The sequence below is a fragment of the Lichenostomus cassidix genome, chromosome W (assembly GCF_008360975.1).
Source record: "Lichenostomus cassidix isolate B80296 chromosome W, HeHo_3.0, whole genome shotgun sequence".
Taxonomy (NCBI): domain Eukaryota; kingdom Metazoa; phylum Chordata; class Aves; order Passeriformes; family Meliphagidae; genus Lichenostomus; species Lichenostomus cassidix.
This window is the reverse complement of record NC_139510.1, coordinates 10,417,256-10,439,560: the sequence shown is the minus strand read 5'-3', so window position 1 is coordinate 10,439,560 and position 22,305 is coordinate 10,417,256. Positions and strand designations below refer to the sequence as shown.

General features: G+C 47.3%; 1 protein-coding gene and 1 pseudogene across 1 annotated transcript in view; one reads left to right on the top strand and one right to left on the bottom strand.

Moving 5' to 3' along the window:
- Positions 1-22,305, top strand: part of LOC146425482 (ubiquitin-conjugating enzyme E2 R2) — a 303,121-nt gene that overhangs the window by 237,410 nt on the left and 43,406 nt on the right. The window contains exon 3 of the mRNA XM_085041692.1: positions 16,816-16,913. Coding sequence (XP_084897818.1) covers positions 16,816-16,913 — 98 coding nt within the window. The remainder of the gene's footprint in view (positions 1-16,815; positions 16,914-22,305) is intronic.
- On the bottom strand, positions 12,864-14,429 carry LOC146425483 (uncharacterized; annotated as a pseudogene).

Below are 22,305 nucleotides of genomic sequence, written 5' to 3'. Positions count from 1 at the left end.
TGTTTTTTTTTCCTTATTTTTTTCTTTCGGTGTTGGGAAGAATTTATTTGAGGAATATGGGTGGGAAGTTAACCTGTCCCCAATCAGAGCTTTATACCTCCCTTAAAACCACCCTTAAGTCAGATAATTCCCAGTTTTCTAAGGGGAATTTAAAATCTATGTTCGATGGATTTTTAACATCTTTCCAAATGTTTCTGTAGTTTCTGTCCAGTCTCTTCGTTTCTGGGATAAGATCGGGGAGAAACTGACGGTTCTCACACAGTCTGGGGATCAAGGAGTTGCTAAATTCCTCCCTTTGTTTGTAGTGATTTATAAGTCTGTTAAGAACTCTAAGACTCAGTCAGTTCTGCCGAAAAATTCAGACCCTTTTTGTGCTATTTCCCCTGTGTTTGTTCCCTCCCCCGCTGTCCCTAAACCCCCAGGACCTCAGGGGGGAGAAGCTCTCTCTCCCCTGTCCCCTGCTCCAACCAGGACTGATCACCCCGGTCCGAGCCTGTCCCTCACCCTCCTTCCAGCACCCCAAAACCTCCCTACCTCGACTTCATGTTTCTTACAAGATGGTAGAAGCCACGTGTTACCCCTTTCTCCTGCGGGACAGGACGCGGCCCACATGGCACAACAAGCTGGAGTGCTTTGTTCATATCAGTTTAAAACTCCCGGGTTAGCGTCGGTCCCTCCCCCCGCCGTATCGGGTGTCCCTGCGTCGGCCCTGCCCCCCGCGGGGAGCTCCCACCCGGGCGCGGGCCCTTCCCTCGTTCACCCCCCCCCCCCCCTCCCCGGCGGTGCTACTCCTGCGGCCCCGCTCCTCCCCGGTTCCCACGGCAACGGGGCCGGCCAGCGACAGGCGGGGAGCCGTCCCCGCTGTGCCCGGTCCCGGCCTCAGGCTGCGTGTTCCTCTTCGGGGCCTCGGGCTGCGTGTTCCTCTTCAGAAGAGGAGAGCAGCGATTCTGAAGAGGATCCCTGGCTTGAAATACGCCAGCAAGCCGCGCAGGAGGGACATTGGGGAATAGCAAACAAAATCTCTGTCACTGCTGCCCCAGTGCATTATAACAGGGCTGGAGGGAACCCCCGCTGGGACGCCCTCCCATATGCACAGATAAAAGAGATGTGCAAGGCGGGGAAGGATTTTGGGCGTGACTCCCCTTACTTTAAGAATCTGCTCCAAGCTACTTTTGCTGCAAATGTATTAGTTCCACATGATATAAAAAATCTTATGGCTTGTCTTCTGTTACCGGGGGAATACATGCTGTGGGACAGAACTTGGAGAAAACAATTAAAAGACCTCCCGCAGGTATATCACAGAGATCCCAACAGGGCTCACTTAACACTAGATGATCTTTGCGGGGAAGGAAACCTAGTTAAACCCCAGGATCAGGCGAGACAATTGCCTGAACTGATTTTAGAAGATATCAAAAGAGAAGCTGACAGAGCTTTGCTCTCAACTCCCTCGGACTCCACCCCCTCTCTAAATTTCTCCACCATAAAACAAACTATCGATGAGTCCTTTATAAAATTCTTCAACAGACTAAAAGAGTCAGTTGAAAAGCAAGTTGGGAATTCAGAAGCCCAAAAAGAGCTGCTGTGTGCATTAGCTATGGCAAATGCTAATGAGAGTTGTAAAAAAGTCCTCCGAGCCCTTCCTCTAGACCCAGCCCCCACCCTTGATCAGATGATTGAGGCTTGCACCAAATTAGCATCCCCTGAGGCAACTATAGCCCAAGCAGTTTCACAAGGGGTAGCAGAAGCACTAGCAGCATCACAGAAAATACCTCGTAGATGTTATAATTGTGGAAGTTTTCAACACATGGTCAAAGACTGCCCTGAACCAAAGCATGTTAAGAGAAATACTAACAAGAATACTGAGGCTGTACCCCCAGGCTGTCCCTGCCAGCATCACCATCAGAAGGACCAGGGAAATGGACAGTGAAGCGCAGCACGGCTCCACGCAAAGACACAAATTCTACGGCCGTCTCTCTCTGCCCTGCAACCCCTGCCATGGACTGTAACTGCACACCACACAGCAGAACAGACAAAAGACTCTGTCTTGTAAGTACTGATACACACCACTTCCGCAATGGAAATCAACAACACATATATGTAAATTTTGAAAAACCTTTTGATAAGACTGTGGACATCTTGGTAATCGGGGACACTAAGCATGGTCCACCTGAACTTTCCATTTTACCTGAGGTGCACAAAGTAGACCCCAGTGGACAAGTACAAATTTCTGTCTCCTGTAACAACACTCCCTGGTTTCTATCAAAGGGTCAGGTGGTAGCACAAGCTATCATACTACCTGAAAACCACCCCAGGTGCCACAGAACACCTTCCATATGGTGGGCAGAGGTTGTGGGCGCAGACAAGCCCATGATGCATTGTAAACTACACAATGATAAATCCACTGCTTACCTGACGGGGATGGTAGACACAGGGGCCGATGTAACCATCATTTCTCGAGCAGAATGGCCCCAGGACTGGAAAACCAAACCAGCAGGCGGGAGAATCACAGGCATAGGAGGGTCAGCAACTTCCCAGAGGAGTACAATTAACATCATCATAGAAGGCCCTGAAGGACACACAGCCACCATCCGCCCATACGTAATTGACTCTGGTTTTACCCTCTGGGGCAGAGATCTCCTTACCCAGTGGGGGACTCAGCTGGTAATCCCACCTCCATCTCAGGATTTCTAGTTGGAGCCACTGGGAGATGCTCCACCCTGCCCCTTACCTGGAAGACAAACGATCCAGTCTGGGTGACCCAGTGACCCCTAAGCAAAGAGAAGCTCAGCGCTTTAGAATCCCTAGTAGAACAGCTTGCCAAGGGTCACATTCTACCATCTAATAGCCCTTGGAACTCCCCTGTCTTTGTCATACGGAAACCTGAAAAAGACAAACGGAGGCACCTCCAAGACCTCAGGAAAATCAATGAAGTCATTGAGGATATGGGACCCCTACAGCCTGGCCTGCCCTCGCCCTCAATGCTTCCTAAGAATTGGAAGCTTGCTGTCATTGACATTAAAGACTGTTTCTTCACAATCCCCCTACACCCAAGTGATGCTCCTCGGTTTGCTTTCTCCGTGCCATCCCTAAACCAGGAAGCCCCCCAGCGCAGATACCACTGGTGTGTGTTACCCCAGGGTATGAAAAATTCTCCAACTGTTTGCCAATGGTATGTGGCTCGCATCCTGTCCCCCATCCGCAAAGAGTTTGCACGTTCTATCATTCTCCACTACATGGATGATGTGTTGATTTGTGCACCAAACGATAAATACCTGAACTTAACTCTAGAAAAAACTATTCAAGCCATTGAGAAAGCAGGGTTCGAGATCCAGCAGGAAAAGATTCAGCGTACCTGCCCGTGGACCTACCTGGGACTTCGCATCAGCGAACGGACCATCGTACCCCAGCAGCTCACCATCAAAGACAACCCAAAGACACTCCGGGACTTGCACCAGCTGTGTGGATCTATAAACTGGGTTCGTCCTCTGCTGGGAGTTACTACGGAGGACCTTGCACCACTGTTTAGCCTCCTGAAAGGCTGTGACCACCTGGACTCACGCCGAGTCATCACAGAGGAGGCCCGGGAATCCATCGCTAAGGTACAGCTTGCCCTGTCTTCTCACCAAGCCCATCGGACAAGTCCTGAGTTACCTTTTAATTTCATCGTTCTGGGTGAGTCACCTAGGCTGTATGGACTGATTTTCCAATGGGACACTGCACAAAAAGACCCATTTCTTATAATAGAGTGGATTTTCTTATCACATCAGCCACTCAAAACCATAACAACACGACAAGAACAAGTAGCCCAACTAATTATGAGAGCCAGAGCACGCCTCCGTACCCTTGCAGGGTGTGATTTCACCTGCATCTATCCGTCATTAGAAAATGATTCCTTAGCAAACGTACTCCAAACAAATGAACACCTTCAATTTGCCCTGGATAGTTATCCAGGCAAGATTTCAAATCATCATCCAAAACATAAATTATTCAATTCAGCTTTTCATTTGGCCCCAAAAGAACTTCAAAGTCGAGCCCCTCTCAAGGCTCTAACTGTTTTTACAGATGGCTCCGGGAAGTCACAAAAGTCAGTCGTGACTTGGAAACATCCCGAAACGCAAGTGTGGGAGCATGATGTCCAAATAGTGGAGGGCTCTCCGCAAATTGCGGAGCTATCAGCCGTTGTTAGAGCTTTCGAGATGTTTGAAGAACCTATTAATCTGGTAACAGATTCAGCTTATGTAGCTGGAGCAGTTGCCAGAGCAGAACATGCCTGGCTAAAAGAAGTGTCAAATCCTAAATTGTATAAACTGCTCTCAAAACTTGTTTTTCTGCTTTCCCACAGAAAGCAGCCGTTCTATGTGATGCATGTGAGGTCACACACCGATCTCCCTGGACCAATCGCTGAAGGGAATCGGAGAGCAGACACTCTCGCTATGCCAGTGAAAGCTCCTAACATTCCAGACACCTTTGCTCAGGCAAAGCTGAGCCATCAATTTTACCATCAAAATGTACCAGCACTCATAAGAATGTTTAAACTACCTCGAAACCAGGCAAGGGCAATTGTAGCAACCTGTCCTAGCTGTCAGAGCTACCAAGTGCCATCATTAGGGTCCGGGGTTAACCCCCGGGGTCTAGGCAGTTGCGAAATCTGGCAAACAGATGTAACCCATGTCCCTCAGTTTGGCAAATTAAAATACATACACGTTTCTGTAGATACATTTTCTGGAGCTGTTTTTGCATGTGCCCATGCAGGAGAAAAGGCAAGAGATGTTATAAAGCACTTTCTCCTTGCTTTCTCTACCCTGGGCGTTCCTGCTGAGATAAAAACTGACAACGGTCCAGCATACATCTCTAACAGACTTCAAGAGTTTTTTAGCTCGTGGGGTATCAAACACATTACAGGCATCCCCCACTCCCCCACAGGACAATCCATAATTGAGAGGACCCACCAGACAATTAAGAGCGTCCTAGACCAACAGCAGGGAGGGTCAGAACTCAATTCTCCCATTTTGAGACTCTGCAAAGCCCTTTTCACAATAAATTTCTTAAACAATTTGTTTGAAGAGCCTGACCCCCCTGTGTTCTAGCATTTTACTAATTCAACCCAAGCCAAATTAAAAGAACAACCACCAGTGTTAATCAAAGATCCAGAAAGCCATCGAATATCAGGCCCTTTTTCACTAATTGTATGGGGGAGAGGATATGCTTGTGTTTCCACACCTTCAGGACCCAAGTGGATACCAGGAAAATATGTAAAGCCCTACCTCTGACCATCAGTGACAGCACCTGAGCAGACGAAAGATGACACACCAGACACTGACAAAGAAACCCCAGACAAAGAAACCACTGCCGCTTGGAGAAGACGTCGGCGCAAGATACCAGTGTCTCGGTTTGAAAGACAGGTGTCTGCCAAGAGAGGTTGAACCCTCCCTTAGATCAGAGAATGTGATTTTTTTTTCCCTCCCTCCGAATTATTTAATTTTGTAAATCAAGGGCTTTCAGGCAAAGGTATGGGAAAAAGGAAAATCAGTTCTTTACTAGTATCTGTAAACAAACAATAACAATAATAGCAACCACAACTAGAACCAGAAAACCAATAGCAGATAACTTGTGAGCTGCTGAGCCTTCTCCTGTGTGGTGTAATCACGGTTGCAAGCAGCAGGGGCGCTGTTGAGCTCCCAGCCGGGCAGGGCAGGTGCGATGACTCCCAAGCGACTGCAGGTGGCGCTGTGGCGCAGGGTCAGGTTAGCATCTGGCAGCCAGCGATGGCAGCAGGCTGAGAAATACGCAGGGGAGCGAAAAAGCAGCTTGGAGCAGCGAGAAAACAGGACAGCAGGGGTGGGTGCCGGCTCTCTCTCTCTCTCTTTCTCTCTCTCCCCAGCTAGCGAGGATTTCTGCAGTCACAGCAGACGCCGCGGTCTCGTGCGGCAGAGGGCGGGGACAGGCAGCAGAGGCCGCGGGGCTCTCCCGGCAGCAGCCGCGAGGGAACGCAGCCCGGGGGAAAAACGTGCCCTTCCCCGTGGGGAGAAAGGTTGAATCAAAGCTCACCCAGCCAGGAGAAGAGGAAAAACAGGGCACAGTTGGATTCGCTTTGATCCCAGGCGAAGAGCAGAAAAAGAGAAGCCTCTCCTCTCAGCATCCGAACCACGAGTGAGAGTTCCCAGGGCCGGCTTTTCCCTTACCATGCCCTCCCAAGCACACCTTTGTCTTTTACAAAAGACTTGATGGCTCTAAAACACCCAACTATTTGTTGCTTAGTAACAGGAATGGGAAGAAATTCCAAAGGTACTCAACCCCCGACATCATCCACCCCGAATTTTTTCCCATTCCAACATGTTACATTGAGCTTAAACATTTAAATTATATACACACATGCATTACTCTAATTATATACATATACACATACAGATATGGATACAGGCACAGTGTTATGGGCAGTTCAACCCCAACTAAGGTCTCCCTGAGGTATGCATCGTGTCTCTCCATCCTTTTGCATCACCCACCAGGTACACCCTGGTCCCTGAGCGAAAACAACCCCACGGGTGGGTTTGTCTTTGCTTGAGGCAGAATTAATCCAAACAGTTTTCCCTAGCATGCCTCTCATGTGTACCACTGGAACTTTATCCCCGCCTGCTGTTTGCAGGGGTTCAGATTGGGCAGGGCCAGCTCGGTTGGTGGAACTTCGGGTGTTAACTAGCCAGGTGGCCTTGGCTAAATGCTGTTCCCAACCTTTAAAAGTCCCCCTGCCTAAAGCTTTCAAGGTGGTTTTGAGCAGACCGTTGCATCGCTCCACTTTGCCAGCAGCAGGTGCATAATAAGGAATGTGGTACACCCACTCAATGCCATGTTCCCTAGCCCAGGTGTTTATGAGGCTATTTTTAAAATGAGTCTCATTGTCTGACTCAATTCTCTCAGGGGTACCATGCCTCCACAGGACTTGGTTTTCAAGGCCCAGGATGGTGTTACGGGCAGTGGCGTGAGGCACAGGGTAGGTTTCCAACCACCCCGTGGTGGCTTCTACCATTGTGAGCACATAGTGCTTGCCATGGCGGGTTTGAGGCAGTGTGATGTAATCAATCTGCCAGGCCTCTCCATACTTATATTTAGACCACCTTCCACCATACCACAGGGGTTTCACCCGCTTGGCTTGCTTGATGGCAGCACACGTCTCACAATTATGGATTACCTGGGAGATACAGTCCATGGTTAGATCCACCCCTCGGTCTCGTGCCCACTTGTAGGTGGCATCTCTGCCCTGATGGCCAGAGGCATCATGGGCCCATCGAGCTAGGAACAGCTCTCCCTTGTGTTGCCAATCCAAATCTATTTGTGACACTTTTATCTTTGCAGCCTTATCCACCTGTTCGTTGTTTCAGTGTTCCTCATTAGCTCGGCTCTTGGGGACATGGGCATCTACATGACGGACTTTCACAGGTAGCTTCTCCACCCTTGTGGCAATGTCCCGCCACTCATTAGCAGCCCAAATTGGTCTTCCTCTATGCTGCCAGCTGGCTTTTTCCCACCTTTCCAACCAACCCCATAGAGCATTGGCTACCATCCATGAATCAGTGTAGAGGTAGAGCTTTGGCCACTTCTCTCTTTCAGCAATGTCCAGGGCCAGCTGAACGGCTTTGAGTTCAGCAAGTTGACTCGATCCCACCTCTCCTTTAGCCTCTGCAACCGGTCGTGTGGAGCTCCATACGGCTGCTTACCAATTCCTATTTGCCCCCACAATACGACAGGAACCATCAGTGAACAGAGCGTAGTGTGTTTCATCTTGTGGCAGTTGGTTGTAAGGTGGAGCTTCCTCTGCACGAGTCACTTGTTCCTGCTCCTCTTCATCCGTGAGGCCAAAGTCTTCACCTTCGGGCCAATTTGTAATTATTTCTAAGATCCCAGGGCGATTCGGGTTTCCAATACGGGCGCGCTGCGTAATGAGAGCAATCCATTTGCTCCACGTGGCATCGGTGGCGTGGTGGGTTGAGGGAACCTTTCCCTTGAACATCCACCCCAGCACTGGCAGTCAAGGTGCAAGGAGAAGTTGTGCTTCCGTACCAATTACCTCTGAGGCAGCTTGGACACCTTCATAGGCTGCTAGAATTTCCTTCTCGGTGGGAGTGTAGTTGGCTTCGGACCCTCTGTAACTTCGGCTCCAGAATCCCAGTGGTCGTCCTCGAGTCTCGCCAGGCACCTTCTGCCAAAGGCTCCAGGACAGACCATTGCCCCCGGCTGCAGAGTAGAGCACATTCTTCACTTCTGGTCCTGTCCTGACTGGGCCAAGGGCTACTGCATGAGCGATCTCCTGCTTGATCTGAGCGAAGGCTTGTTGCTGTTCAGGGCCCCAGTGGAAATCATTCTTCTTGCGTGTCACCAGGTAGAGAGGACTCACAATCTGGCTGTACTCAGGGATATGCATCCTCCAGAAACCTATGGCACCTAGGAAGGCTTGCGTCTCCTTCTTGTTGGTTGGTGGGGACATCGCTGTGATCTTGTTGATGACTTTGGTAGGAATCTGACGTCGGCCATCTTGCCACTTCACTCCTAGGAACTGGATCTCTTGGGCAGGTCCTTTGACTTTGCTCTTCTTGATGGCGAAGCCGGCTTCCAGGAGAATTTGGATGATTTTCTCTCCTTTCTCAAACACTTCTTCTGCTGTGCTCCCCCACACAATGATGTCGTCGATGTACTGCAGATGTTCCGGAGCCTCACCCTTTTCCAGAGCAGCCTGGATCAGTCCATGGCAGATGGTGGGACTGTGCTTCCACCCCTGGGGCAGTCGGTTCCAGGTATACTGCACGCCCCTCCAGGTGAAAGCAAACTGAGGTCTGCACTCTGCTGCCAGAGGAATGGAGAAAAATGCATTTGCAATGTCAATAGTGGCATACCACTTTGCTGCCTTGGACTCTAGCTCATACTGGAGCTCCAGCATGTCTGGCACAGCAGCACTCAGAGGTGGAGTCACCTCATTCAAGGCACGATAGTCCACAGTCAATCTCCATTCTCCGTCAGATTTGCGCACAGGCCAGATGGGGCTGTTAAAGGATGAGTGGGCCTTGCTGACCACCCCTTGGCTCTCCAGCTCACGGATCATCTTGTGGATGGGAACCACAGCATCTCGATTAGTCCTGTATTGCCGGCGGTGCACTGTCGAGGTGGCAATTGGTACTTTTTGGTCCTCCACCTTCAAAAGTCCAACTGCAGAAGGGTTCTCTGATAGTCCAGGCAAGGTGTTCAATTGCCTCACGCCCTCTGCCACGACAGCAGCTATTCCAAAAGCCCACTTGAGTCCTTTCGGGTCTTTGAAATAGCCGTTACGGAGGAAGTCTATGCCCAGAATACATGGAGCCTCTGGACCAGTCACAATGGGATGTTTTTGCCACTCCTTCCCAGTCAGGCTCACCTCGGCTTCAACCAGGGTCAACTGCTGTGATCCCCCTGTCACGCCAGCAATAGAAATGGATTCTGCTCCCGCAAGTCCCGATGGCATTAGGGTACACTGCGCACCTGTATCAACTAGTGCTTCATATTTTTGTGGCTCTGATGCGCCAGGCCATCGAATCCACACAGTCCAAAAAACACGGTTTTCCCGTACCTCTACCTGGCTAGAGGCAGGGCCCCTCTAGCACTGGTTATCATTCCCTTCCTGGTCATACATTCTAGAGGTTCCTTCAAGGGTATCTGACCCATCATCTTCCCTTCTATTGTACCTAGCAGGTCGGCCATGGGAAGCTGAGGCTACCTTCGCTTTCGCAGAACCCCCTCGGCCAGCATTTCCCTCCTTAAGCTGACGCACCCGTGCTGCCAGGGCAGTAGTGGGCTTCCCATCCCACCTCCTCATGTCTTCCCCATGGTCATGCAGAAAGAACCACAACTCAGCTCGTGGGGTGTACCCTCTCTCCCTAGCTGGGGAACATCGGGCTCTGGTGTTGGGGCCTGTGACTCTCACTGGTGCCACATTGATCCTCCTCATCTCGTCCCTAATCTCCTCCCTCAGGTCCTTCATCTCCTCTCTCATCTCCCTTATCTCTTTCATCTCCTCTCTGAGGTCTTGAACCACAGCAGAGACCTGAGCCTGCATCGGGCCACTGATCACACTTGCATAATACCTGAGCCTGTCAGCTATTGAACCCACCGTCTCTCGATTGTCATCAGCATTAATTGTTGCAAGGAAGGTGGCATGTTGGGGTGGCCCTAGCCTTACAAGGCTCCACAACATTTGCCCGGTGCACCTGACCCTGTCAGGGTCATTTTCGTGCTGTCCATCCCTCCCAAAGAGCACCTCCATTATGGCTGCTTCTCTCAGCCGTTGGATCCCTTCCTCAATGGTCTTCCAGGACATTCTACAGTGGGGATCCTGCATTCTGTCTTTGTGGACAAACTTCTCTCTTACACCCATTAAAAGCCTCTCCCAGAGAGAAAGGGGCCCTGTCTCCCTCGCAAACACTTTGTCAACACCTGGGTCTTGGGCCAACGGTTCCAAATTCTTTGCTTCATTATTATCCAGCTGCACACCTGGGCCCATAAGGTCCCAAACCCGAAGTAACCAGGTTTGGAAAGCTTCGTGCGCCCGTCGCTTAACATCATCTCGCAGATTACAGAGAGTATCGAAGTGGAAGGACTCAGTGATGATTATGGGCTCAGATTCCACTGCTGGTTGTGAGGGCAATGGCTCCCCATCATCATTAACTGGGTGTACTGATTTGGTCTTATACTTTGTACACACCACAGGGGCAACTGCTGCTGGCTGTGGCTGCTCTTGGGATTCAGCTGGAACCTGGATGGTCGTAACATCTGTGGGTTCCACTGCTGCACCATCAGACTCTTTCCCTTTGGGGCGAGGAGAGGGTTTTACACCTGCTAGGGAGATGTATTCCTTCAGCAGCTGGTGTATTCTGTGTATCATCTCCTCCACTAGCACCCCCACCCACTCCAGATGGTTTGTTTCTGAGGCAGGCTGTTGGACAGGGTCAGGCTGTGGGGTATCCCCAGGCTCTGGGACAGCCCCGGGCCCTGTGGCCGCATCCCTATTCCCTGGCACAGCTGTTGGAATGGTTACCCAGGGTATTTTCACCTTATCCCGGAATGCAAAGTAGGATAGACCTATCAGCCACAGCAACATCAGCCACTGTATGATATCATAAGCATTTAGAGAGTTTCCAAACCTTTCGAGCATTAGTTGGGTAGGCCCAAAGTAATGAATAAAAGGTTGAGAAAAACTTCTCCTGGTGTTATCTCCTCACAAAAGGTACCATTACCAAACAAACTCCAAAAACATGTACTGATGGTGTCAAAAAACTGTAACCATGTTCTCCTCTCTTCCTTCTTTTTCCTTCTTTCTTTTACTCTATTAACTTGCATGCTCTTTCTACTACAACATTCTACACAACCATATTTCGGCAGCTACACACAGGAGTTCCAAAGAGGTACTTATTAGATTCAACTAGTTCTTTTTATCTCATGGGCATCCCCGCATAAATTTATATGCTGGCAAAAATGCAAATTAACACAGGTAAAATTTTGCACACACAGTACACGCACACACATTCAAAAAAATTTCAAAAGCACTTGAGCAAATAGACAATATCACTTCCTCTCATAATTAATACAAGTGCACTAAGTCCAAGCTTCACAACTGTTTCCACACACAAAACACAGGATTTCAAAAGCAAAATCAAATGGAGCAACATTATTAAGGTGTTGGGGTCTGGGTGTTCTCAATTCAGTAGCTAAAATCTTTCCCCATCAATAATACAATCTGCCCCCCTCCAGATACTCCAAACCAACGGTTTATATGTGATTTATACTCATTCACTCTTTGCCAGTGGCTTCGCTTTTCTCTGGCCGTTTCTGTCGCCACAGAACGGAAACACAGACATAGCTCCACTATCGCTTTGTGTCGGAGACACGTCTCATTCATTCACATTCACACAGTAACAAAATAACGACACATAACAAAATAGCAAAAAAAACCATAACAAAATAACGACACTAACAAAATAGCGAAACAGAACAAAAATCGCAGTATGATGGTGCAGTACAGTGGGGTCCAACCCCTTAAAGGTACCTTTCGCTATAGCGGGGTCCAACCCCGGGGGTGTCCAACCTCTTGCCCGGGACTAATTTTGGGAGACCCAGTCTCAACCCACCCTTGGGGACTAGCACCCCGGACCTGCAGGCATTTCTGGTTTTGTAAAAGTAGCAAATACCTTAATTTGGTGCAGATGGTCCTTAGTCTACTCCTGCCGTGAGCCAAAGGACAGTTGAACTCCCCCTGAAAATTCAGGGTCGCGACTGGGAGGTCTGCTTACCCCTGGATCCGGCAGCCGAGCAGAGTTAGGGTCCCATCTGGGTTGCCAATTTGATTTGCCCCAATCAAGCCTGGAGACACTTCAGAGACCAAGTCAGAGAAGTGAGTATTTGCTTTATTCAGTGCACCGGATGTGTGGGGAATTCTCTCTGCCAAACACACACACCAGTACCTCCAAAGGCACAGTGTTATAGGTAAAATTCATGAATATTCATCACATTCCCCAGGATAGGAGCAGTTATACAAATTATTTCTCATAAGTCATTAATATTATTCAGCAATTTCTTGTACTTGGCTTCAAAAGGAATCTTTTGCCCCCTTTTGTCTTGTTAAAATTAAGGGAATACACAAGGCCAGAACTGTTATCAGCCTTCAGCCTTGGACGGGCGCCGTGCTGGTGGAAGGGGCAAAAGCTCAAAGAAACAAGGATGGTTGAAGTGCAAATAGATTTGGGTTTTCTATTTGACCACTCCTTTCTCACTCACTGGAGTGTTTGCTGTCTGACCTTTGCAATGCCAGACCAGAAATCCTCTCATCAGGATCAAAGAATGTGATTTCAGTTCTTCTCTGTTGGAGATTGCTGATTGCCTTCTTGTGTCTCTGCAGCAACTACATTAACAGTCATTTTGGATGACCCCTTCTTAACAGCTCTCTTCTCTCTCAGTTCACCAACATGGGCTTCCAGCTGAAAGGTGGGTTCATCATCCCACTTTATGTCCAACTCCTGGTCAAACAGGAAGAACCACAATGCACCATGCGGCATGTGCCTGGGGCCTCCTTTCTCTCTGACCGGGGCAGGAGAGGACCAATCTCTTGGGCTGATCCTGACAGCTGAGGCGCTGGCCTGTAGGGATGAGGAAGTACAAAGATTTTCTTCAAAGTTTTGGAGCCACGAAGCTGGTCTTTCCACAGTTGTTGTATCCATTTGCGGGTAATACATTACTGCCAAGCTGCTGAAATATGATGCAGGGGCGCCTTGAACCACCTTCCTCCACATGGCCAGCGTGCAAGGGACATCCTCTGAATCTTTAGAGACACTGTCACTTTTTACTATAGATGACTTCCAGCACTGCTAATTCTCTCAAGTACTGGATACCTTCATCTGCAGTGGTCCACTTCCCTGGGGAATTCACAAGATCTTCCTTAAATGGATATCTTGCCCTCACACTTGAGAGGAGCCATCTCCCGAGGCTGCAAATTGCTGCCCCTTTTCCAATTCCTCTTTTGATTTCCCAATCTCTAGCAAGGGATCCCAGCTGTTGGGCTTCATGATGTTCTAAATCCTGACTGTCGGCCCCATTATCCCAGCATCGAAGGAGCCAGGCAGAAATCCACTCACCTGGCTGGCAGCTGTAATCTTTTTGCAAGTCTCGAAGTTCTGATGAGGTCAGGGACTGAGTAACTTCAGTTTCCTGTTTGAATTGTCTCACTCCTTTCTCCAATTTCTGTGTTGAAGGACTGGCTTCTTGATCAGATACTTTCTTTCCTGATTCTTCCTCCTCCTCCCCTTCCTCCTCTTCTTCCTTCCTTTCTAATTGGTGGTATGGATGTGTTGTTCTCTTTGTCCACTTTTTTTCACTACTGGGGCAATTGCTCTAGTTGTTTGAGTCTCTGTCTCAGCTATAGTGTCCTCAAATGCAGTTTGGGTCCCTGCCTCAACCACAGACCTCTCAGAGTACTGAACTGTGGCTCGGTAGGCACAGGCCAGGCCTCAGTACAAGGCAAGAAGCTGCTGGTTTTCAGTGGGGTAGGCAAGGCACCCTTCTATCAGGTGACAGATCAGTTTGTCAGGGTTGATTACCTGTTCAGGTGCAAAGTCTCAGGCAATGGGAGGTGATAACTGCCCTGGGAACCTGCCCAAATCCTGCCATCCAGGGACCGGAAGCTTCAGGGCACATTTCAATATTACATCACCCAAAATTTGTTTTATTTTATACCAGGGCAACACGAGATTCCATAAACCCCATAATATGCTAAAAGTATTATTTAGTGGTATTAAACAGATCACATAACAATGAGCAATGACCTCAGGAGCCTGCATAATAAAACCATCCACATTAATCCCAGATAGGGAGAGGGAGATCACAGAATCTACTAGGTTGGAAAAGATCTTTGAGATCATTGAGTCTAACCTATGACCTAACACCACCTTGTCAACTAGACCATGGCACTAAGTGCCACATCTAGTCATTTCTTAAACACCTCCAGGGATGGTGACTCCACCATCTCCTTGGGCGGCCCATTCCAATGCTGAACCACTATTTCTGTGAAGAATTTTTTTATAATATCTAGCCTAAACTTCCCCTGGCGCAGCTTAAGACTGTGTCCTCTTGTCCTGTTGCTGGTTGCCTGGGAGCAGAGCCCAACCCTCACCTGGCTACAACCTCCTTTCAAGTTAGTTGTAGAGAGTAATAAGGTCTCCCCTGCGCCTCCTTTTCTCCAGGCTAAACAACCCCGGGTCCCTCAGTTGCTCCTCATAGGACTTGTGTTCCAGACCCTTCACCAGCCTTGTTGCCCTTCTCTGGACACACTCCAGCATCTCAACAACCTTCCTAAATTGAGGTGCCCGGAACTGGACACAGTACTCAAGGTGCAGCCTAACCAGTGCCAAGTACAGGGGAAGAATCACTTCCCTGGTCCTGCTGGCCATGCTATTCCTGATACAGTTCAGGATGCCATTGGTCTTCTTGGCCACCTGGGCACACTGCAGGCTCATGTTCAGCCTGCTGTGAATCCGTACCCCCACGTTCCTGTCTGCCATGCCACTGTCCAGCCACTCTGTCCTCAACCTGTATGCTGCATGGGGTTGTTGTGACCAAAGTGCAGGACCCGGCATTTGGACTTGATAAACCTCATATTGTTGGATTCAGCCCATCTATTCAGCCTTTCCAGGTCCCTCTGCAGAGCCCTCCTACCTTCCAGCAGATTGACACACACCCCCAACTTGGTGTCATCTGCAAATTTGCTAATGATAGACTCAATCCCTGCATCCAGATCATCAGTAAAGATATTAAACAGGACTGGGTCCAACACTGATCTCTGGGGGACAGCTCTAGTGACTGGCCGCCAACTGGATGCAACACCATTCCCCACCACTCTCTGGGCCCAGCCATCCAGCCAGTTCTTAACCCAACGAAGGTTGCACCTGTCCAAGCTGTGGGCTGCCAGCTTTTCCAGGAGTATGCTATGGGAGACAGTGTCAAAGGCTTTGCTGAAGTCCAGGTAGACAACATACACAGCCTTCCCCTCATCCACCAGGTGGGTCACCTGGTCATAAAAGGAGATCCGGTTGGTCAGGCAGGACCTGCCCCTCCTAAATCCATGCTGGGAGATGTGTTCCCTCATCTTCTCCACAAGATAACTCCCCCAGCACAGCAAGGCCATCAAGGCCAAGGCAAAGCACAGAGCCATCATTTGTATTAACATGTTCCCAAACTCAGCAAAATGAAGAGATAAGCAGTGCAGCTGACAAACTCCAGGTCCCACATAGGAGCTTGCTACTTAATAACTACTATAGCTATAACATGCAATATATATAACTACCTTTGTCTCATCCCACGTTTGCCACCAGAAAGGACTGGTAGGTTGGCCTTGGCTGGATGCCAGGTTGTCTGAGTTTGAAAACAAACCAGTGGGACATTGCAAGTCAGGATTATAATTTAATAGGAAAATTAAAAATAGGTGTTATAATACAAGAAAAAACACTGACAGAGCCAGATATAACTTGACACCCTGTTAGTCAGGGTGATGGTAGCAGTCCAAGTGAAGTAGTTAGGTTAAAGCAGTGATCCTGTGGAAGATCTGGTCTCCACCTGAAGGTCCAGTGGTAGCTCTTGTCCTCTGGGAACCCAGTAGACAGGGCTAACTTAGGCAGTTCCAAGGCCAGGTTATATCCAGGTGGGAATGCTTGGCTCCTCCCTACTGGGCAGAGCATCTCACAATAGGATGAGATAAGTCCATGGGTCATGCGGTGGATTCTTGATGGCCTATCACCTATTATCAGGAGTGAGTCATAGCAGGAGATAACAATCAGTGCCCTACAGCTTGTGGTAATAGAATACTAAATACATCTATAGTGCAACCTAGGACACAGGTGCCCACCAAGTCGCTCTATCACTCCCCCTTCTCAGCTGGACAGGGGAGAGAAAATAAGATGGAAAATGCTTTGTAGGTTGAGATAAGGCAGTTTCCTAAAGCAAAAGTGAATTGTTGCACCCACACAAGCAAAGGGAAAAAAAAAGGATTTTATTCTCTACTTCCCATCAGTAAACTATGTCCAGCCACTTCCCAGGAAGCAGGGCTTCAGCTTGTGCAGCAGTTGCTCTGGAAGGCAAACATTGCAAATAATAAATGGACCCCTGTTCTTCCTCCTTCCCTTAGCTTTTATATCTGAGCTGATGCCCTATGGTATGGAATATCCCTTTGGTTCATTTGGGTCAGCTGGCCTAGTTGTGTCATCAGATCTCTGCCTGGTCAGGCTATTCTCAACTTTTGTTTCTGTCTTGCAGAATGGAGATGTATGTATTTCAATTCTTCACCCACCTGTAGATGACCCACAAAGTGGAGAGCTGCCCTCCGAGAGGTGGAACCCTACCCAAAATGTCAGGTAACTGTGAATCTGTGATGTGCAGCAGTGACCTCAAAGGCCTGTGATCTCTCTCCAAGACTAAGGCCTTTGTTGGGAAAGTTTTGGAATAGAATTCAAGACTTTGGGAGCTTTAAGTCTTGAACTGGGTGGGAACCAGATTTATCAAGTTGTCTGAAGTGCTGATGCTGAGGTGTCCTGATGCTGGACTAATAATGTGGAGAATTCTGTCCTGTTCACAGGGTTTTATGCTCCTAAAGCAAATTATCTCAAATTTTCTGCTCTTCCCCAGTCATTGTTATCCTATAGTTAGGGTTTTCAAAAGATAGGCTGGAAAGAAAACCCCATAGACCAGTGTCTATAGAGCAGGTATTTTTTTATTGCAGCGCTGGAGGTGAGGGGGATCTCTCCACCTAACTCACCCACCTTTGTCAAGTGCTGTGGTTTATTTATACAGTAAATTTCACTTAGTGTTACTATGTCACTATAACATCATCATATACACGCCAGAGCTAATTTACATAACGTGATATCATGGTTATAAATAGTTCTTTTGCACTGCACTTGCGCCTCCCCCAATTCGGTAGTCGCGGTGGGCCTCTTGGGAGGAAGGCTCAAGGTCTTATTCACATCTGAACTTTTCACCTTTGTCTTCAGAGCATGTGCAGTTATGGTGTTCCTTGGTCTCTCTGGTTCTAACTGGTCTAAATTCTGTGTTCTGTGGCTAATTGGCTTTACATTTGCCAGTTTCTCATTAGTACTATACTTGTCCACCTTTGAAGCTATCCACCTGGTGAGGTTTTTTTTTTGTCTATTCAGCATTAAGCAACTAGTTAACCACATAATAGCCATTACATTGTATAGAAAGTTATAATTCAGGTTATATAGGTATAAAAAGCTATGATTCAGGTTATGTTGATATCTTATAACTCAAGCTATATAAACATCTTGTAACTCTGACCCAAATTATATAGGCATCAGTCTCCTGTGAGGGAAGAAGAGTCCACACAGCAGGTTGGGGACAAGAAAAAAACCCCAAAACAGATAGGAACCTGGTGAACTCCGATGTTGTTGGTCTCTTCTTTGCTGCAGATGAAACTGGTGGATTTTAAAGTTCTTTCTTTGGCTGGCTCAGCTTTTCCTGAGGTCTGGCCAAGGTGGGGTGTTCCCGCAGCTTCCCCGCAGGTCGGAGCCGGGCAGCTCCTGCTGATGGTACGATCTTGGACAAGATCTAAGCTAAAGAGTTCCAGAAGAAACCACAGAAGCTGCCAGAGGATTACTGTTGCAGTCCAGGGAAAAACTTCTTGCCTCAGCTAACACGAACTAAGCTAGCTCAGAGCCGCAATGTAACATATGTCCCCAGCACACCAGGCACGCCAGAAGTGAGGGCTTGAAGAAAGCCTGCGGAGTTACCCCGGCTCCTGCCCCACCTCCAGACTCAACTTTAAAGTGACAGGACTTATTTCTGGGCATAAAGCAGACAATCAGGAATAGAGTGTCATCATAAAATCACCCCAAGACACTTCACAAAATTAATTTGAAATACGCATCTGTCAAAGCAAAGATATAGCAAGAGGGATTTAATGGATTCTTGACCCTTGAAATATGATTATAACACACACTGCAAAGTGCTGAACTAGAGCTAACATAACAGGAGACTAGGAATTGTAGCAGTCAGCAAATTATAACAACTGATGTTCCTCCTTGAACATGCTACTTGAAGGTTAAAAAGGCCCAAGAGAAATGGTGCATCTTAGCTGCATGAAGCCATGAAGGGTTGGGAATCTGATCCTTAGAGCTTGAGGTAAAGGTTATCCAATCCATCTGTACTAAATACAAGTTCTAGTTCAGATTTTAAAAAAGGAAAAATAGGCTTAAATACTGTCTTAAGCTATTATGTTTCTAAGCTACTTTTACCTGTCTCTCTGTTTAGATGGCTATTAAACTGGGGTTTTTTCATACATCTGATATGGTTAGGACTTGGTGACAAGCTTCAACTGATGCCTTAAAGACCCTAGAAATTAAACAACACACTTTTGAGATAATATTAGTATAGGACATGATATAAAAGCTGGTCTTTATTGGAGGCCTCCAAGGGACAGATATGGAAAAAATGTCCTCAAAATGCCCCTCCCCCACAGAGTGAATACAGTTTTATAAGTTTTTAACATTAGCATATTTGACAAAAATTACCAATTAGAGACATAGGTGGTGAGGTAATTTTTCCCCCGGTTCAACCCCCTCTAAATCCTCCCCCCTCAGATGGAAACTAAACCTTGTTTATGAAAAGGTGTCTTGAAGAGCTGTTTTCAACCTCGGTAGCCAAGGAAAACCAAGATAGGATTGGGGCCCTGGAATATGTTTTGTCCTTCTGCCTAGGAAAAGGGTATGGAAAACTACTGGGAGTGGCTACTAATACAATAATAGGCTACAGAGCTACAAATTTATGTGTAAAAAATACAAAGAATATATAAAAGAAAAAAGCAAAAAATCAGCACGGCATCTTAACTTATAGTTAGAAAACAGCTTTGGGCATTAGTTGCTTATAATGCACACACATTTTGAGTATTTCACTATTTACAACCCTAAAGATTGGCATGAAACTTCTTATGGTACTACTTCTCTGATTTCTGCTCTCCCATATCATGGTGTAGTTTTTGGTGCCTGCTCTTGGAACATGCTGAGCTTAACAGTGATATTTGGAGAGAAAACTTTCCTCAGCTGTATCAGCAAGCAGAAATAAAACTTGTCCTTCACTGTTAGCCTGCTGCATGTGTAACCTAGGGCTTCTCTTCAGCTGCTGAATTTTGTAAATCTGCTTACTACAGATGACTATGGTTGAAGTGTCTGGAGTGAGGAATATCATTCTTCAACTTTGAGAGCATCTGGGCATCTCTACCGCTAATGGTTTCAAGCATGCTCATTAATTTTTTTAAACACAGTCAATATGGATTTTCCCATGACTTGGAGCTAGATGAGGGTGTCATAAGTAAATATAGCAAACATCCAGCAAGATGTGAAGGAATGCAGCTGTGATCTGCATGGCAGAAAGTATTGCTGTTCTTCTTATGCCCCATAAAGTTGAGGAAGTGGTGGCAGGGCTTAGGGGTTTGATGCCTTAAATTGCTAGAAAAAATTTTTAGACGCAGACACAGTATGGGATAGGGGTTTTACCTTGGTTTAATAGGATCTCAGATGCGCACCGACGAACAAGCAAGCCCAAAGGCCAGCTCAAAAGCCCCAAAAGCCAAAAAGCCCCGACGATATCTCCCGTATACAATTTATAGACAGCCTAGATTAGAATACCTATCTAAAAGTCTCCAATAAGAAGTTTAGCAAATGAAGTAACTGCCCCCTTATTAAAATTGCCCCCCCCAAAAGATTGCTACTTAGTTTACAAAAAACATGTCTCAGTGATGGGGGCCCTGTTCAAGGTTGTGCGTCATGCTTTTGAGATTGTGGGTATGTTTCGTCTTCCCCAAAGGATTCTGAGCAGGGCAAGGGGTACTAGGATGATAGAATGTAGGGTTAAGATACAGGGAAAAGTACAGGAACGGGGAAGGGTAAAAGGTTATATATATAAAGGATATAAAGAGAGTATAAAAGTAAAATAAAAAATACAAAAAACCCATCAGGCATCAGGTTGAGGCTCTTTGATAAATTTTAGTTGCCTTTCTCCCTATCTCACCAGGCCTCACTCCATCTTTTGAGGTGCTCAGGTCAGAATTCAACAAAATATTCTAGTTGTTGGTACATCTGTATCTTGTGCTGATATGTGATGCCCCATCTTACTATTGCTTTGTTTTCTGAGGATACCTATTTTTGTTGGCTTTTTTTGGCTGCTTTAGTGCATTGAGCTGGTTGCAGAAACTGTTCAGATGTAACATTACTTTCAGTGCAGTTCAAGTCTGATACTTCTGTTGATACATGGAAAGAAAAAGGCAGTTAACAGTTCTGATTCCTTGAGCCTCTACTGACTTCTCTCCTCTGCTGATAAAGGGATGTAGAGGGACTGTCCTGGTTCCAGCCAGGACAGAGTTAATTTTTTTGCAGTAGTCATGAGGAAGTGGAGCCTGAAGCTGTTGTGGGCATGGCTAGGAGGTTATTTTATACCACCTCACATCATTGCCAGGGGTGGGGGTAAGGCACTCTCTGGCTTCTGGTGGAGAAAACGGTGGTGGGAGGGGGAAAGCCGCTTGCCATTTGTTCATTGTTGCCCGGGATACATGGCGAGCATTTTTGCATGTGAATCACCCTCTTTTGTATGCTTTTGTTATTTATATTGTTGCTGTTACTGTTTGTTTTCTAATCTTATTGCTGTTTCCAGTAAATGGTTCTTATCTCAACCTGTGATTTTTTGTGCCTCCCATCAGAGGGGGGGAGGGGAGCAACTGCAGGTTGTCGCTGTTGAGCCGCTAGCAGAGAAGGAAAACCCGGATTCTCAGCGTGGCATAGAAAAGGCGCTTTATTATTTGAATCCAACATATATATAGACTTTTCAGAGGTCACCCAGATTGGTCAGTCAGAAACCTCCCCCTAGGCCTGATTGGCCAGGCCTGAACTGTCCAAATCTCGAGACACTGTTTCAACAACATCCAAACTTTATCTTTGTTTATAAAATATGCAAGTATGTTCTCATGGGAAAGACCTGTGCTAGCCACAGCAGGTCGTGGTCTTTTTAGTGTGATTCGCCCCAATCGAGCTCAGAGACACTTCAGAGACCAAGTCGGAGAAGTGGGTATTTGCTTTATTCGATGCATCGGGTATGTGGGAATTGTTTCCACCAAACACACACACCTCAGTACCCCCAAAGACACAGTGTTATAGGTAAATTCATGAATATTAATTACATTCCCCAGGATAGGAGTAGTTACACAAATCATTTCTCGGAAGTCATTAATATCATTAGCATGTGCACCATGCATTCTCTGTATGTCCTGGTGGTCTTTGGAGACCCCCAAAGACCCCTCCAGGGTGAAGGTCCTTCATGGCATGATTCAGCGGTTTCTGTGCTGGTTTCAAATGCATGCTTGTACATCTTAGCTGATAAGCCATCAGGCCAGAGCTGTTACCTACAATTTGAATTTGAATTAAGAGTTCAGCCTTCAGCCCTGGACAGGCGCCTGTGCTGGTGGAAGGAGGCAAAAAGCTCAAATAGATTTGGGTTTTCTATTTGACCACTCCTTTCTCAAGTGGGAGTACTAAATTGGAGAATACCGTTCCTAAAGCAGGACAGGCACTCACTCTGAAGACAACAGCACTGTAAACGTTTAAAACAAAGTGATATGGCAGCTGATGAACACACTGCTCCCCAGAATGGGGTGGGGGATGTAGGAAAGCAAAGGTGGGCTTTAAATCCCCACTCTTCATGCAAACAACTTGCATGAAATGACATGCCAGAAGAACCTCACCT